The sequence below is a fragment of the Paroedura picta genome, chromosome 4 (assembly GCF_049243985.1).
Source record: "Paroedura picta isolate Pp20150507F chromosome 4, Ppicta_v3.0, whole genome shotgun sequence".
Classification (NCBI taxonomy): domain Eukaryota; kingdom Metazoa; phylum Chordata; class Lepidosauria; order Squamata; family Gekkonidae; genus Paroedura; species Paroedura picta.
The window spans coordinates 146,282,586-146,299,563 of NC_135372.1; the positions used below are offsets into that span (position 1 = coordinate 146,282,586).

Sequence of the window (16,978 nt, forward strand, 5' to 3'; positions counted from 1 at the left end):
CGTGCAGGGCCGAGTGTTGGGGGCTGGTTGGGAGGGAAGGTTGGGGGTGGTGAGATGGGGGTGGCAAAGGGACTGACGCGCCGGGGGATATCCCTTTGCCAGGGCAGAAGGCTTTGGGTGGCGGGCGGGCGGCAGGCGGCAGCGAGGCTTCAAGGCGTTGGCTTTTGCGGTGCGAAGACTACACCCACCTCTACCTCCACCTCCACCTCCACCTCCACCAGGCTGGCCCTGCCGAGCCACTGCATGTCCTCGCAGCGGGCAGGCTGGTAATGGCGGCGTGGGGGGAAGGCAGCGGATATTGGTGGGTGGGCGAGTGGTCATGCCAGAGCCAGGAGTAGCTGCGCTGTACGTGGCTGGTGATTGGTGCCTTGGCCCTGGAATGACAAGCATAGGGCCCAATCGGTAGGCGCTTTGTGCCTGCCAATTGGGCCCTACGCTTGTCATTCCAGGGGGAAGGGGCCAACAGGCGCCCTTCCCCATCACAGACAGGGCCCACCAAGGGCCCTTAGCGTTTTATTAATACCGCTGCCGCGGAGCGGTTATAGATTATAGATTGCAGAAAGATGGCCAGTGATTAGAAGATGTATCTCCAGATGAACACAGCAGAATAAGGGGGCAGTGTCTGAAATGGTAGGATAGAGAGCTGTGTTAGATGAAGGTTACTGCTTTCTTACCTCCCCTGTCCATCACGTCTTGCAGCAGGGAGAGGTCCGTCTCAAATGCTTACTCACTTTGCAAGAGCTGTATCGCAACCAGGAGATGGCTTCTCGTATGGAACTCTTCACTAGCCGATTCAAGGTAAGATGCCCACCCATGCCTGAGTTCTGGGACCTACTGCATACCAAGTAGATGCTCTGGCACTGAGCCATGGCTGCTTCCCCAGGACAGAATTGTTAGCCTCTGCTGAACAGTATTTTTTGTTTGAATCTCCCTGTGTATTTAGCAGTATGACAGTAAGGTAGAATTGTAACATTGTCCTTTTATACCTGAAGTTTTGGTGAGCTCTGCTGTTTATCATGTTCGCAAGGGCAAACTTCCTTCAACTTCCTCTTGAATGTTGGAACCTTTGAGTGACACTTCTTACTCCAGTTAATTATGAGAGATTCTGCATTGCATAATGGAGAAGGATTTGAATAGTGCAGGGCTCTTTAGAGTTCCTGAGTGCCTCTTCAGTATTCCTGAGATCCTCCAGGCTCCCTGCTTTCCTTCTCCAAGATATAATTCCAATCCAGGGCTAGAAAACAATACCAGAAGGCATTATTAGTCTTCTGGTGTACAGCTTTGGTCTGTGAAGGAATATAGTCTTGTCTGGTTTTGTGCAGTCACGGTATGTAAGTGCATGGCCTGAGTAATGCCACCATTGTTAGATGCTGATTAGTTGCCCTAAGATAGGAGGGAGGATGCTGTTAGCCACTCCCAAGAGAACTATTTTCTCTCTCACACACACATGCACTTGTTAACAACTGCTTATCTTGAAGATCTGAGTCGCTGCTTATCACTGCTGGAGGCCAGGTGCAAGACAGCCTGACTTATCCAAGTGTGTTGGGATAGCTTGAACAATCATTCTTTGACTGACAGCTACCATTTGGAATATAAGATGCCTAGCTTTCGTTATGTAGGTGGTCTCAGATTCTGGCAAGCTTTGCTGTTTGTGCTCAAATTCCAGTCTTCATTTTCTGTAAATGTGATGCTTTCAAATCTAGGGGCAAAGCCCATTACATCCAGAAATACAACAGGTGCTAGGCGGGGTGGGGGTGGGGGTGGAAGAACTCTGCGGATGGCTTCTCCCTTCTCCCAGGACCTGGAAAGGCTGCAGGCTGTAGGCAACTCATCAGCAGGGGCAGTTGTTACGCAGCAGGGATCTGCAGCCTCCAAGCACTGGAGGGAAGTGGAAGGAGGGGGTGGTCAGGGGTGGGGGATGGAAGGCGATTGGCTGGCTGCTGGATAGACAGGCAAGCTGGTTGGAGGAGACACCCAGGGGCGGGTCAACCACCCTGAGTGAGTGTTAAGCACTGGGTGGCACTTAAGCCATGAGACCAGCTCCTCCTCCAAGACCAGAAATATATAATCAGAGTCCAGTAGCACCTTTAAGACCAAGAAAGATTTATTCAGGGCGTGAGCTTTTGAGTGCAAGCGCGGCTCGCAGTTGCTTCCTTGAGGGCAGCCTGATGCGTCGGGAGGCACAAAGCGTCTCCGATGCGGCTCCCTGCCCGGCGGGCTGACGCGGCAAGAGGCGCTTTGCGGGGGGCTCCCTGCCCAACGGCCTGATGCAGCGAGAGGCGCAAAGCGCCTCTCGCCGCGTCAGCCCCCTGACAAACGGAGCCCCCGGCAGCCGCGCTCCGCGCGAATGCCGGGGGCTCCGTGGTCTAGCGCCCGCTGCATTTAGGTGCAGCGGGCTTGATTACTAGTATATATATATATATATGTTTGACATTTGCCAAGCCAAACTACTAGTCCCCTACTTGGCCACAGAACACCTAGCCACAGTGATCCACACAACGCTCACCTCTAGACTGGACTTCTGCAACTTGCTCTATGGAGGCCTGCCCTTAATCTTGATCTGGAAACTACAACTGGTCCAGAATGCAGTGGGCAGGGTCATAGAATCATAGGGTTGGAAGGGGCCGGGCCTTCTGGGTCATCTAGTCCAACCACCTACACTATGCAGAACACTCACAGCCCTGTTGCTCATCCATTCTAACCTTCCACCCCCTTGAACCTTCACAAAATCAGCCTTTCCGGCAGATGGCTATCCAGCCAGCTTTAAAATTTCCAAAGATGGAGAAGTCACCACTTCCCAAAGAAGCCTATTCCACTGAAAAACCAACTGTCAGTGGAGAAATTCAAACCAACTTCTTTTGAATTAATTTTATCCCATTGGACGTGGTCCATCCCACCAGGTCAAAAGAGAACAACTCTGCTCTATCCTCTATATGGCACCCTTTTAAATACTAGAAGATGGATCTGATAGGGGATCTCCTCTCATTCGTCTTCTCTCCAGGCTAAAGAGACCAACCTCCCCCAACCTTTCCTCATACATTTTGTGCTCCAAACCGCTCACCATCTTTGTTGCCCTCCTCTGGACATCTGGGTGGATGTATGGGTAGCATTGTTATACGTGAATTCGGCCAGGGGGAGCCAACGTGACCAGTCATCCTGCTGGTAGCACACATAACACTGCAGGTACTGCTCGATGACCCCATTGATTCTCTCAGTTTGGCCGTCCGTCTGGAGGTGATGTGCACTGGAGAAGCTAGTCTTCGTTCTGAGGGCAGTGGTCAGCAGTTGGGAGTACCACACGAACCCGATGGTGTAGGAGACCCTATTGGAGGTGATACTCCGCTGGCTCCCCAAGATGTTCCTGAAGCCACTGAATCTGTTCCTGGACCCATGGATCTTCAGCTTGTCGATCCCTGACCTGTTGTTGAAACTCGGGCCGGTCCAGCAGGGCGGCAAAGACTGAGGCAGGTAGCAGTGGTGGAGTCGGTGTGGCCTCTGAGTCCGAATGGTACTGGGGTTGTCTGGAGAGAGCATCCACTCTCTTCTTCTGGCTTCCAGGGATGTACTCGATCCAAAAATCGAAGCGGGCGAAGAAGAGAGCCCACCAGATCTGGTGTTGGTTCAGGCAGTGGGCAGACTCGAGATACTCCAGGTTCCGTTGGTCGGTGCATACCTGGACAGGGTACTTGGCTCCTTCAAGGTGGTGGCACCAGGTCTCAAAAGCTGCCTTAATGGCCAGGAGCTTGCGTTCCCAGATGATATACTTCCTTTCCATGGGGGTGAATTGCCTGGGATAGTAGGCGCAAGGCCTTGGTGGACTGGACCGGGTTGCAGGAGCACGGCCCCCAGGGCGGAGCTTGAAGCATCTACTTCTACCAGGAAAGGCTTCTCTGGGTCAGGGTACCCTAGATAGGGTTCAGAGATGAAGTATATCTTGAGTTTCTGAAAGACCTGTGCTGCTGCTGGTCCCCACTGGAAGGGGTGCTTGGTGCTCAGAAGGTGCATCTGGGGGTGAGCCAAGTCAACATAATTAGGGAGGAAGGTTCTATAGTAGTTGGCAAACCCCCAAAAACGTTTCAGCTTCTTTCGGGTCTGGGGCTCCTCCCACTGGAGTATAGCTTGTACTTTGGCTCGATCCATCTGTACCCCCTGGGGGGTAAGATGGTGCCCAAGGAAATCCATGGTAGTCTGGGAAAAGGAGCACTTGAACAGTTTCATAGAATCATAGAGTTGGAAAGGGCCATCTAGTCCAGCCCTCTGCTCTACGCAGGATCAGCCCTAAGCATCCTAAAGCATCCTAAAGTTTAGCGTATAGCCCATGTTCCTGGAGCCATTGGAGGACGCCTTACATGGCCTGCGTGCTTCTGGCGAGAGTTGGAGTACACCAAGATATCGAAGAAAATGATGACAAATCGATCTAACAGGTCGCGGAAAACATTGTTAATGAACCGCTGGAATACGGCGGGTGCATTGTAGAGGCCAAAGGGCATGATGGTGTACTCAAACTGGCCGTAACAGGTACCAAAAGCTGTTTTCCACTCGTCCCCATGATGTATGCAAATCAAGTTATTAGCCCCTCGCAGATCCAGCTTGGTAAAAAGCTGCCCACCCCGAACCTGCTCCAAAAGTTCAGAGATGAGGGGTAAGGGGTAGCGATCTTTGATTGTGATCTGATTAAGGGCCTGGTAGTCCTGGCACATCCTCAGCTCCACACATTTCTTTTGGACAAACAAAACTGGGTCCGAGGTCAGGGTGGTGGATGGACAGATGAAGCCATGCTGGTGGTTCTTTTCCAGGAACTCCTGAAGTGCCTGCGGTTCTGGTTCAGAGAGGACATACAGCCTTTTGACTGGCAAAGCAGCCTCTGGATTGAGGTCGATTCCACAGTCATATTCTCTATGGGGGGGAAGACGATCTGCTCCTTTCTCTTTGAACATGTCCACATAGTCAGCGTACTCGGATGGCGGTGCCTCAGTCTGGGTTGCCAGTAGAAGTGCAGCTGAGTGAGCCTTGGCAAATTGCAATTCCAACTTTTGCTGGGCCAGCCAATCCATATCCAGCACCAAAGGGAAATGTGGCATATGTGCTACGTCAAACCGGATGGTCTCTGTTTGCTGCTGCACCTGTAGAAACAAGGGTTCTGTCTCCCACTTAGCCCAACCGGCTTCTATCAGGTCAGCAGCAACTCTCCCCAGTAGCTCTCTCCACGTGCTCTGTTGTCTGCTACATTAGAACATTGTAAGATAGACCAGCAGAATTCTGTGGCATTTGCCTTTGGGATATAGATTCTTCAATAGATGTCAGCTTCAATAATGTATGGAAAATCCATTTGGTATTTATTTATTTATATTTGTAAACTGCCCTCCCTGGAAAGCTAAGGTGGTTTACAGGGAACAGGAAACAGATACAGATAACATGAGGTAACACATTTGACAACAGCAATAACACTACAACAACAATAACCCCAACATGATAACAGCAATAATAATATGATAGAGAGCGCTAGTAGTTTGGCTTGGCAAAGGTGGTAAAATGGCAGCCGTGCTACCATTGTGATCTGAGCCTCAATAGAGAGGGAGGCATCGAGTATCACTCCCAGGTTTCTGGCGGAGTGTGTCACTGTTAAATGCACTCCATCCAGATTGGGTAGGCGCGCTTCCTCACTTGGACCTTTTCTGCCCAGCCACAGGACCTCCATCTTTGAAGGGTTGAGCTTCAGACGACTCTGCTTGAGCCACCCGTCACCACTTCCAGGCAGCTGGCTAATGGAGAGCCAGTCTGATGTAGTGGTTAGGAGCGTGGACTTCTAATCTGGCATGCTGGGTTCGATTCTGCGCTCCCCCACATGCAACCAGCTGGGTGACCTTGGGCTCGCCACGGCACTGATAAAGCTGTTCTGACCGGGCAGTGATATCAGCACTCTCTCAGCCTCACCCACCCCACAGGGTATCTGTTGTGGGGAGAGGAAAGGGAAGGCGACTGTAAGCCGCTTTGAGCCTCCTTCGGGTAGGGAAAAGCGGCATATAAGAGCCAACTCTTCTTTTTCTTCTTCTTTTTGGGGGAGAGTCAGGGCGGCTATCCATTAGGAGGAAGAGCTGGGTGTCATCAGCATATTGGTGACAGCCCAGCCCAAACCTCCGCACCAGTTGGGCAAGAGGGCCCATAACGATGTTAAATAGAGTTGGAGAGAGAATTGCCCCTTGGGGGACTCCACAAGGCAGTTGATGACGTCTTGATGAGCTCTCTCCTAATGCTACCTTCTGTCTGCGATTCTGGACAAAGGAGATCAGCCACTGTAGGGCAGTCCCTCTGATTCCGGCATCGGCGAGACGGTGAGCTAAAAGCTCATGGTCTACTTTGTCGAATGCTGCTGAGAGATCTAATAATATAAGCAGCGCCAACCCGCCCCTGTCCAGCTGGCGACTAAGGTCCATAAGGGCAACTATCTGAACCTGTTATGTATCCAGTTTTGGAGGACTTCCCCCATTGAAGGAGAACAAAACATTGGACTTACATGAAGATTTCTTCTCTTCAGTGAGGTAAAGATCTCCAGTGATGTTATATAGCTGCACGTTTAATGAGTTGATGGGATATTGTGCTGTTGATCAGTTAAAATATGTTGTGATTATTATTCATGTTAGAATAAAAGGTTTTTATATTATACTATTTGTGTTCCTTGGGGATTTGGCCTTTTTATGTTTGGAAGCATAGCCCCCTCTCGGTTCTGTTATAGGCATTCAGATTTTCATAGCCCTGCCTGGAGCGAAAGGAGGTTTGACCTAACTAGTTTTGGAGGCCTTTGCCCCACTGAAGAGAATAAACCTTTAGATAGCAGGAAGTATTTCAGATAAGTTTCTGTGATTCATAAACTGGAAGGTGAAAGAGATACTTAGGACAGTTTGGTGACTGCACATCAGATGGGATGGGTGGGCGTGTCTTGCCTTTGCTTGCTCCTACCTGTCTGTTTCTTTCAGGAACGGATGGTGTCCATGACACTGGACAAGGAGCCCCAGGTAGCAGTGGAAGCAGTCAGACTCCTCACGCTCATCCTCCAGTAAGTAGCACTAAAGGAGTGGTGTTAATGATGCTATCGGCTGCCTGATTTACATACTCAACTTACTAACACAACAAATCTTCTCTCTGTACAGGAACATGGAGGATGTGCTCACAGACTCTGACTGCGAAAGCATCTTTCCACTAGTTTATGCTTCCAGCCGTCCTCTAGCTGTTGCTGCTGGCGAATTCTTGTACAAGAAGTGAGTGATCTCCCCGCCCCCTGGTGTGCTGCAGTATCAAGAGTAGGAAAGGAGGTGATGCCTGGGGGTTTCAGCCCTAATAATCCTCCTGTTACTCAAGGCAGCCAAGAATTTTGTCTTTGCCGTCTCTTTCTAATGGGATGATAGTTTGACTTGTAGGCTGTGGGCACCTGAAGGATGTGCCAGGGGAGATGAGAAACCCTGCGAAGGAGCACGAGCCTTTCTTGAGCAGCTTCTTCCCTTCTTCATGGAGAGCGAGGTGAGGGGGGGGGGGAGATGGAGGCCGTTCTTCCTGCTTGTGAGGAGGGAGCTGCCAGGGTCAGTGAATGTTGTCCTTGCTTTGCTCTTTCTGTATCTAGTTCCATGACCATGCAGCCTATTTGGTGGATAGCTTGTGGGACTGTGCAGCTCACCTGCTGAAGGACTGGCAGGGGATAACAGGGCTGTTGCTGGAGGAACCACCTGCAGAGGGTGAGTGACCGGGAAAGATGGTCCTGCTGGATGCTTGGCATCATTTAGAGCAGTGGTCTCCAACCTTTTTATCACCAGGGACCGGTCAACGCTTGACAATTATACTGAGGCCCAGCGGGGGTAGTCTTTTGCCAAGGGATGCCGCCGCCTGAGCCGTTGCTCCACTTGCTTTCCCGCAGGTGCCCCTGACTTCCCACTGCCCGCTTGGGGCACCCCCCAGCAGCAGCTGCGCAGTGCCATGCAGAGGGGGAGCCCCAGCCATGCTGGCCACTGGAGAGCACCAAAGGAGAGCCAGCAGCAGAGTGGCAGGGCAGCCTCCGAGGCAGCAGCCGGGGAGGAGAACAAGGAGGAGCCACGGTCCGGTACCAACTGATCTACGGACCGGTATCGGTCCCTGGACCGCGGGTTGGGGACCACTGTTTTATAGTAGTGTTGTGGATCTTTGATTTTACAGCTTGTGTGCAGGTTGGTGTGATGCCCAGTCAGCGCTTGTACCTTGTACCAGTGAAGCATCCTTGAGCAGGGGAGAGACTGAACACTGCTGAGCAGTTCCATGAATGGGACCTAGTGCTTTTGTGAAACCCCGGGGTTTTTTGACAGCTCTGGAAAGGTTTCCCAAATCCGTGGGGGTTAATCTTTAATACATTAAAAAATTGTTAAGCACATATCAGGTGACAGGACCATACACAGTCATATTGACCCACCCAGCCCCTTCCAGAATGGCCAAAGATGGGTCTGGAGGGGGTGGGAAGGGGAGGGTGCATGTGTACATCGTATATTCTGCACCATCACGCCACATCTGGGGTTTCTCAAAGGCTGAAGAACATTTGTTTGTTTGTTTGTTTATTTACCGCCCTCCCCGAGGACTCAGGGCAGTTTACAGAAAACAGGGAGGATACAATTAACACATGGTAACAGGTAACAGTAACAGCAGTAATATTATAACAATAATAATTTAACATGATACTAACAATGATACATAAAATAGAAATTGTAAGAGCCTGAGCTCAACTCTTACTGGACCCTGTGGGCAACTGATTAATGTTGGTCGTAGAGGGGGGGAGCTTGAGGGCCAACTGGAAGTAGTGGTTTGGTCGACCTCGACCAAATGCCTGGCGGAGGAGCTCCCTTTTGCAGGCCCTGTGGAACTGTTTAGGTTCCGTCAGGGCCCTGATCTCCTCTGGGAGCTCATTCCACCAGGTGGGGGCCAGAATGGAGAAAGCTCTGGCCCTGATTGAGGTCAAGCGGGCTTCCTTGGGTCCAGGGACCACCAGGAGGTTCGATGCAGTAGAGCGCAGGGCTCTCTGAGGAGTGTAGGTGGAGAGGCGGTCCCTCAGGTATACTGGTCCCAGACCATGTATGGCCTTAAAGGTGATAACCACACCTTAAGCCTGATCCGGAATTCAACCAGGAGCTAGCACAGCTGCTGGAGGATGGGTCGGATGTGGGACCTCCGAGGTGTTGCTGTGAGGACCCTGGAAGCCGCGTTCTGGACTAGTTGCAGTTTCCAGATCAAGGATAAGGGTAGCCTAGCGTACAGTGAGTTATTTCAAGGCAAAAAAAGTTAGAAAGGTTGGCTGAGAGAGAGAGAGAGAGAGAGAGAGAGAGAGTCATTTGCAATTGTGTGCTTTGGCCAGTGTGGTGAATCAAGATCTTGATTTGCCTGGGGTGTTTTAAATATAGAAGAACCATGAACCCCACACTGGGGACTTTGGACAGGTGGTGTAGATAATTGGCTTTCTGTCCGCCATAGTGCAGTGATGGCTCACAAAGTGCTCTTCTCCCTTTACAGGCTTTAATGATCAACAGGAAAGTGCGCTCATTATGACCTTAGTGGCCAGCATGCGGCAGGCAACAGAGGGGCAGCCTCCTATCGGCAGAGTCTCTGGGAAAAAGGTAAGAGAAAGAGGGTGGCCATTGCCTGGCACTTTCCCACTTCTTTTTCATGGCCACTGGGACATGCTCCCTTGTCTGCCTTTTTCCTTCCATCTTCCTTCTCTGACAGACATTAACAGCCCGGGAGCGCAAGATCCAAGCTGCGGACCGCTTGAGACTCACCCAGCACCTCATCCCACTGCTACCTCCATTGCTTGCTAAGGTGAGTCCAACTGGAGATACCTGTGCAGGTGAGACAAGGAAGCAGCTTCTTGTGGCAGACTTGGCAGGGAAGAGGGCATTCTGAAAAGTTTTTATTCTGATTCTCTTCAGAGACAAGATTCAAATGAGTAGCCGTGTTGGTCTGAAGTAGCACAATAAAATCAGAGTCCAGTAGCACCTTTAAGACCAACAAAGATTTATTCAGAGACAAGGTCAGCTTTTGAGGGGGAGCAATCTATCCCCAGGTCTGCCTTGCCTGGTCACACAAAAGCAGCTGAAGGAGCTGGACTTTGCTGTCAAGCTTTAGCTCTTGTGATCTAAAGATCTTGGACAATGACTGAAAAGAATAATACATTCTCCACTGGTCCTCAGCGGTGCAGTCCTGAGTGTTGGGATTCGGTTCCTTCTCCTAGTGGGCAGGGTCACAAATCTTGTGACACACTAGAGTGAGGTCTTCTGACTGTCCCAGTCTTCGGCCCTGCTGTTCGAAGAGCAGAATACAGATTGACACACAATCAAAGGCTTTGGCATCTTTAACCGCTCCTCAGGAGCGGAATAAATAAAAGAGTAAGCCCTAAGGGGGAGGAGAAAGGGCGGGCTCTGTCCGGGATAAAAATTCGGAGGGCCCAATCAGGAGCCGCAAAGCCAAGTGTCACTCCAGGGCCAAGTAGCCAATGGGGAGCCACACTTCACGTGGCTCTCCATTGGCTGCTTGCCCCAGCCTCGCCTTGCCTGGCCGGGGGCTCACCGCACACAAGGAGAAGCAGCCTTCCTTTGACGGTGAGTACTCCTGCCGGCTTCCCCTCGCCCTCTCGAAAGGAGCAAGGACATCGTGTTGCAGACGTGCCGTGCCTGTTCCTTTCCCCCCTGGGGTCCCTTCCCAATGGCCATTCACAGCCGCCGCATCCCCACACCCAGACACACAAAAACACACACACAGCCTCACCAGCCAAACCCTCCTGGCCACCCCCCACCATCGCCCCACTGCCGCTTCCCACTGACCACAGACACGCACATGCACACACAAACCCCCCTGGCCGCCCCCCCATCGCCCCGCCACCACTTCCCAGCAACCACAGACACACACAAACACAGCCACCCACCCACCGCGCTCTGTGACCCCTTCACCCACCCCACACACCCACGCACACACTCCTGTCTACCCCCCTCTTTCCTCCCCACCTCCCCCTCCCGATTCGTCCCCCCGCGATTCCCCCCCAACTTTCACCCCCCCTGTCCCCTCCCCTTTCAGCTACCTCTCTGCCTGCCTTCCTTTCTTCCTTCTTACTTCCTGACTTCCTCTATTTCTCCCTCTCCTTCCTGTCTCTCTGTCTTTCCCTCTCACTTGCTTCCTGTCTCTCTCCTTTACTTCCTTTCTTTCTCCCTTCTACCCATCCCTTCAACCACCCCTTGCCCTTTTTTCTCCCTCCCATTCCTCCTTTCCTCTTCTCCCGTCTTTTTCCACAGTTTGCCCCCCCCCCTCCGCTAGGGCCCGCTGTATTTCTTTCACAGCAGGCTTATTTTCTAGTAGTCAATAAAGCAGATGTTCTTCTGGAACTCCCCAGCTTTCTCCATGATCCAGCACATGTTGGCAATTTGATCTCTAGTTCCTCTGCCACTTCGAAATCCTGTCTGTACTTCTGGAAGTTCTTGGTCCATATATTGCTGGAGCCTAGCTTGTAGAATTTTGAGCATAACTTTGCTAGCATGAGATATGAGTGCAATGGTGCAGTAGTTTGAACATTCTTTGATATTGCCCTTCTTTGGGATTGGAATGTAAACTGACCTTTATAGCTGTCTTTAAGTATTTGAAAGGTTGTCATTTGGAGGAGGGCAGGATGCTGTTCCCATTGGCTGCAGAGGAAAGGACACGCAGTAATGGGTTTAAACCAGCAGTCCGCAAGCTTTCAGCTGCTGCGGACCGCTGCGGCGGAGTGGGGGGAGAGGGCGACCCGGGGGCCCGTGCACGCGCGGCAGCCCCAGCGCAAACGCCCCTGTGCGGACTGCCGCGCATGTGCGTTTGCTACCGGCAGTCCGTGCATGCGCGTTTGCGCCGCCGCCATGCTGGCGGCCGCGGCTCCCTCTCCCGGCCCCTCCAGGCCGCCAGCAAATCTAAAGCTAAAGCGGCCGATTAGCTTTCGGCTCGGCAAGCTTCTCTTCCCTCCCCTCCCGAAACAAGAAGCTTGCCGGGCTGCGAGCTAATCAACCGCTTTGGCTTCTCGCTTCAGGGGGGGGGGAGGAAAGAAGGAGCCGCGGCACGGCGCCAAGGCCTTCGCGGCCCGCAGGTTGGTGACCACTGGTTTAAACTACAAGTACAACGATATAGGCTAGATATCAGGAAAAAATGTTCACAGCAAGAGTAGTTCAGCAGTGGAATAGGCTGCCTAAGGAGGTGGTGAGCTCCCCCTCACTGGCAGTCTTCAAGCAAAGGTTGGATACACACTTTTCTTGGATGCTTTAGGATGCTTAGGGCTGATCCTGCGTTGAGCAGGGGGTTGGACTAGATGGCCTGTTATGGCCCCTTCCAACTCTATGATTCTATGATTCTTTTCCAATCCTGTGGCCACTGTTGAGTTTTTTTTAATTTGCTGGCATATTGAGTGTAGCACTTTTACTGCATTGTCTTTTAAGATTTTGAATATTTCAACTGGAATATTGTCACCTCCACTAGCTTTATGGTTGCTCAGACTTCTAAAGGCACATTTGACCTCACATTCCAGTATGTCTGGCTCCAGATCAGTGACTACCCCCTCGTTGTTACGAGGGATGTTAAGCTCGCTGTTGTATAGTTCTGTATAATTTTCCCACCTTTTTAAAATCTCTTCTGCTTCTGTGAGGTCCCTACCTTTTCGGTCCTTTATCATACCCATCTTTGCATGAAACGTTCTCTTCATATCTCCAATTTTCTTGAAGAGATCTCTGGTCCTCCCTATTCTATTGTTTTCTTCTGTTTGCGCTGTTCGTTTAAGAAGGCATTCTTATCTCTTCTAGCTATTCTCTGGAATTCTGCATTCAATTAGGTGTATCTTTCTCTTTCTCCCTTGCCTTTCACTTCCCTTCTCTCCTCAGCTATTTGTATGCCTTGGCCAGTGTGTAAAGCTTCCTCAGATAGTCATTTTGCTTTGTTGCATTTCTTTTTCTTTGAGATGGTTTTAGTTGCTACCTCTTGTACAATGTTGCGAACCTCCGTCCATAGTTTTTCAGGCACTCTGTCTATCAGATCTAATTCCTTAAATCTATTTGTCACCTCTACTGTATATTCGTCGGGCATATGATTTAGATCATACCTGTGATAGCCCAGGTTTAAACTACAAGTACAACGATATAGGCTAGATATCAGGAAAAAATGTTCACAGCAAGAGTAGTTCAGCAGTGGAATAGGCTGCCTAAGGAGGTGGTGAGCTCCCCCTCATTGGCAGTCTTCAAGCAAAGGTTGGATACACACTTTTCTTGGATGCTTTAGGATGCTTAGGGCTGATCCTGCGTTGAGCAGGGTGTTGGACTAGATGGCCTGTATGGCCCCTTCCAACTCTATGATTCTATTATTCTTTTCCAATCCTGTGGCCACTGTTGAGTTTTTTTTAATTTGCTGGCATATTCTGGGATCCACTACTTTGTAGCACCACCACCAGAGTGACCACTAGATTGGAAAACCTTTTAAGAATTTTATTCAACTGCAGCAGAACAAAATGACACAGGGGGGTTGTCCCAAAAAAGCCTGTGTGTCGAAGAAGGATTACATGATATTTTATTATATTCAGTTGAAGGCAGGGAAAGATGATGCTTTCCAGGTCAAACCAATAACCTGGGGTCTCCACCCCCTTGCACATCCCACAGGACTACCCATTGGCATTATGTTAAGTAACTGGAAAAAGGTTACCAAAGGTAATTTCCCCTTCTTTCTCAATCCTCTGGTAACATAAACAATGGCATGTCTCTGGCCTTGAGAATAGAACATATCAGCCTTGGTTGTTGTTGTTATGTGCGAAGTCGTGTCCAACCCATCGCGACCCCATGGACAATGATCCTCCAGGCCTTCCTGTCCTCTACCATTTCCCGGAGTCCATTTAAGTTTGCACCTACTGCTTCAGTGTCTCCATCCAGCCACCTCATTCTCTGTCGTCCCCTTCTTCTTTTGCCCTCAATCGCTCCCAGCATTAGGCTCTTCTCCAGGGAGTCCTTCCTTCTCATGAGGTGGCCAAAGTATTTGAGTTTCATCTTCAGGATCTGGCCTTCTAAAGAGCAGTCAGGGTTGATCTCCTCTAGGACTGACCGGTTTGTTCGCCTTGCAGTCCAAGGGACTTGCAAGAGTCTTCTCCAGCACCAGAGTTCAAAAGCCTCAATTCTTTCACGCTCGGCCTTCCTTATGGTCCAACTTTCGCAGCCATACATTGCAACTGGGAAGACCATAGCCTTGACTAAACGCACTTTAGTTGGCAGGGTGATGTCTCTGCTTTTTAGGATGCTGTCTAGATTTGCCATAGCTTTCCTCCCCAGGAGCAAGCGTCTTTTAATTTCTTTGCTGCAGTCCCCATCTGCAGTGATCTTGGAGCCCAGGAAAATAAAATCTGTCACTATCTCCATTTCTTCCCCATCTATTTGCCAGGAATTGAGAGGGCCGGATGCCATGATCTTTGTTTTCTTGATGTTGAGTTTCAAGCCAACTTTGGCACTCTCCTCCTTCACCCGCATCAACAGGCTCTTTAGTTCCTCTTCACTTTCTGCCATTAGAGTGGTATCATCTGCATATCTGAGGTTGTTGATATTTCTCCCTGCAATCTTGATCCCAATTTGTGACTCCTCTAATCCCGCATTTCTCATGATGTGCTCTGCATACAAGTTAAATAGGCAAGGTGACAGTATACAGCCTTGCCGAACTCCTTTCTCAATTTTGAACCAGTCAGTGATTCCATGTTCGGTTCTCACTGTTGCTTCTTGACCTGCATATAAATTTCTCAAGAGACAAATAAGATGCTCTGGTATTCCCATCTCTTTAAGAACTTGCCACAATTTGTTGTGCTCCACACAATCAAAGGCTTTAGCATAGTCAATGAAGCAGAAGTAGACGTTCTTCTGGTACTCCCTAGCTTTCTCCATGATCCAGCGTATGTTGGCAATTTGATCTCTAGTTCCTCTGCCTCTTCGAAATCCTGCCTGTACTTCTGGAAGTTCTCGGTCCACATATTACTGGAGCCTAGCTTGTAGGATTTTGAGCATAACTTTGCTAGCATGAGAAATTAGTGCAATGGTGCGGTAGTTAGAACATTCTTTGGCATTGCCCTTCTTTGGGATTGGAATGTAAACTGACCTTTTCCAATCCTGTGGCCATTGTTGAGTTTTCCAAATTTGCTCGCATATTGAGTGTAGCACTTTTACTGCATCGTCCTTTAAGATTTTGAATAGTTCAACTGGAATGCTGTCACCACCACTAGCTTTATTGTTGCTCAGACTTCCTAAGGCCCATTTGACTTCACATTCCAGGATGTCTGGCTCCAGTTCAGTAACTACCCCACTGTGGTCATCAGGGATGTTAAGCTCGCTCTTGTATAGTTGTTCTGTATAATTTTGCCACCTTTGTTTAATCTCTTCTGCTTCTGTGAGGTCCCTACCATTTTGGTCCCTTATCATACCCAACTTTGCATGAAACGTTCTCTTCATATCTCCAATTTTCTTGAAAAGATCTCTGGTCCTCCCCATTCTATTGTTTTCTTCTATTTGTTTGCACTGTTCATTTAAGAAGGAATTCTTATCTCTTCTAGCTTTTCTCTGGAATTCTGCATTCAATTGGGTGTATCTTTCTCTTTCTCCCTTGCCTTTCACTTCCCTTCTCTCCTTAGCTATTTGTAAAGCTTCCTCAGACAGCCATTTTGATTTCTTGCATTTCTTTTTCTTTGGGATGGTTTTAGTTGCTACCTCTTGTACAATGTTGCGAACCTCCGTCCATAGTTCTTCAGGCACTCTGTCTATCAGATCTAATTCCTTAAATCTATTTGTCACCTCTACTTTGTATTCGTCGGGGATATGATTTAGTTCATACCTGAGTGGCCTAGTGCTTTTTCCTACTTTCTTCAATTTAAGCCTAAATTTTGCAACAAGAAGCTCATGATCTGAGCCACAATCAGCTCCTGGTCTTGTTTTTATTGACTGGATAGAACTTTTCCATCTTTGGCTGCAGAGCACATAGTCAATCTGATTTCTGTGTTGACCGTCTGGTGATGTCCATGTGTAGAGTCGTCTCTTGGGTTGTTGGAAAAGAGTGTTTGCTATGACCATTGTATTCTCTTGACAAAATTCTACCAGCCTGTGCCCTGCTTCATTTTGTACTCCAAGGCCAAACTTGCCTGTTATCCCGGTTATCTTTTGGCTTCCTACTTTAGCATTCCAATCCCCCATGATGATAAGCACATCATTTTTGGGCGTTGCTTCTAGAAGGTGTTGTAGGGCTTCATAGAACTGATCAACTTCATCCTCTTCAGTAGCAGTGGTTGGGGCATAGACCTGGATCACTGTGATGTTGAAAGGTTTGCCTTGGATTCGAACTGAGATCATTCTGTCATTTTGGGGATTGTATCCCAAGACTGCTTTTCCTACTCTCTTATTGATTATGAAGGCTACTCCATTTCTTCTGCAAGATTCTTGTCCACAGTAGTATACCTGATGGTCATCTGAATTAAATTCACCCATTCCTGTCCATTTTAGTTCACTAATTCCTAAAATGTCGATGTTCAGTCTTGTCATTTCTTGTTTGACCACGTCCAGCTTACCTTGATTCATGGATCTGACATTCCAGGTTCCTATGGAATAAAAATCTTTACAGCATCGGACTGTCTTTTCGCCACCAGTTACTTCCACAACTGAGCGTCCTTTCGGCTTTGGCCCAGTCGCTTCATTCATTCTGGCGCTACTCGTACTAGCCGTCTGCTCATCCCCAGTAGCATATTGGACACCTTCCGACCTGAGGGGCTCATCTTCCGGCGTCATATCGTTATGCCTATTGGAACTGTCCATAGAGTTTTCATGGCAAAGATACTGGAGTGGTTTGCCATTTCCTTCTCCAGTGGATCACCTTTTGTCAGAGCTCTCAGCTATGACCTGTCCGTCTTGGGTGGCCCTGCACGGTATAGCTCATAGCTTCACTGAACTACGCAAGCCCC

The 16,978-nt window shown here is 49.5% G+C and overlaps 1 protein-coding gene across 11 annotated transcripts in view; it reads left to right on the top strand.

Annotated features, from left to right (window-relative positions):
• Positions 1-16,978, top strand: part of STAG3 (STAG3 cohesin complex component) — a 101,086-nt gene that overhangs the window by 22,419 nt on the left and 61,689 nt on the right. For 7 of the 11 annotated variants that reach the window (XM_077336193.1, XM_077336190.1, XM_077336191.1 and 4 more), the window contains 8 exons: positions 700-798; positions 6,975-7,054; positions 7,149-7,256; positions 7,404-7,515; positions 7,616-7,727; positions 7,907-8,089; positions 9,520-9,623; positions 9,733-9,825. In XM_077336193.1, the coding sequence (XP_077192308.1) occupies positions 700-798; positions 6,975-7,054; positions 7,149-7,256; positions 7,404-7,515; positions 7,616-7,727; positions 7,907-8,089; positions 9,520-9,623; positions 9,733-9,825 (891 nt within the window). The remainder of the gene's footprint in view (positions 1-699; positions 799-6,974; positions 7,055-7,148; positions 7,257-7,403; positions 7,516-7,615; positions 7,728-7,906; positions 8,090-9,519; positions 9,624-9,732; positions 9,826-16,978) is intronic. The other 4 variants (XM_077336198.1, XM_077336199.1, XM_077336196.1 and 1 more) reach the window with 3 other exon arrangements.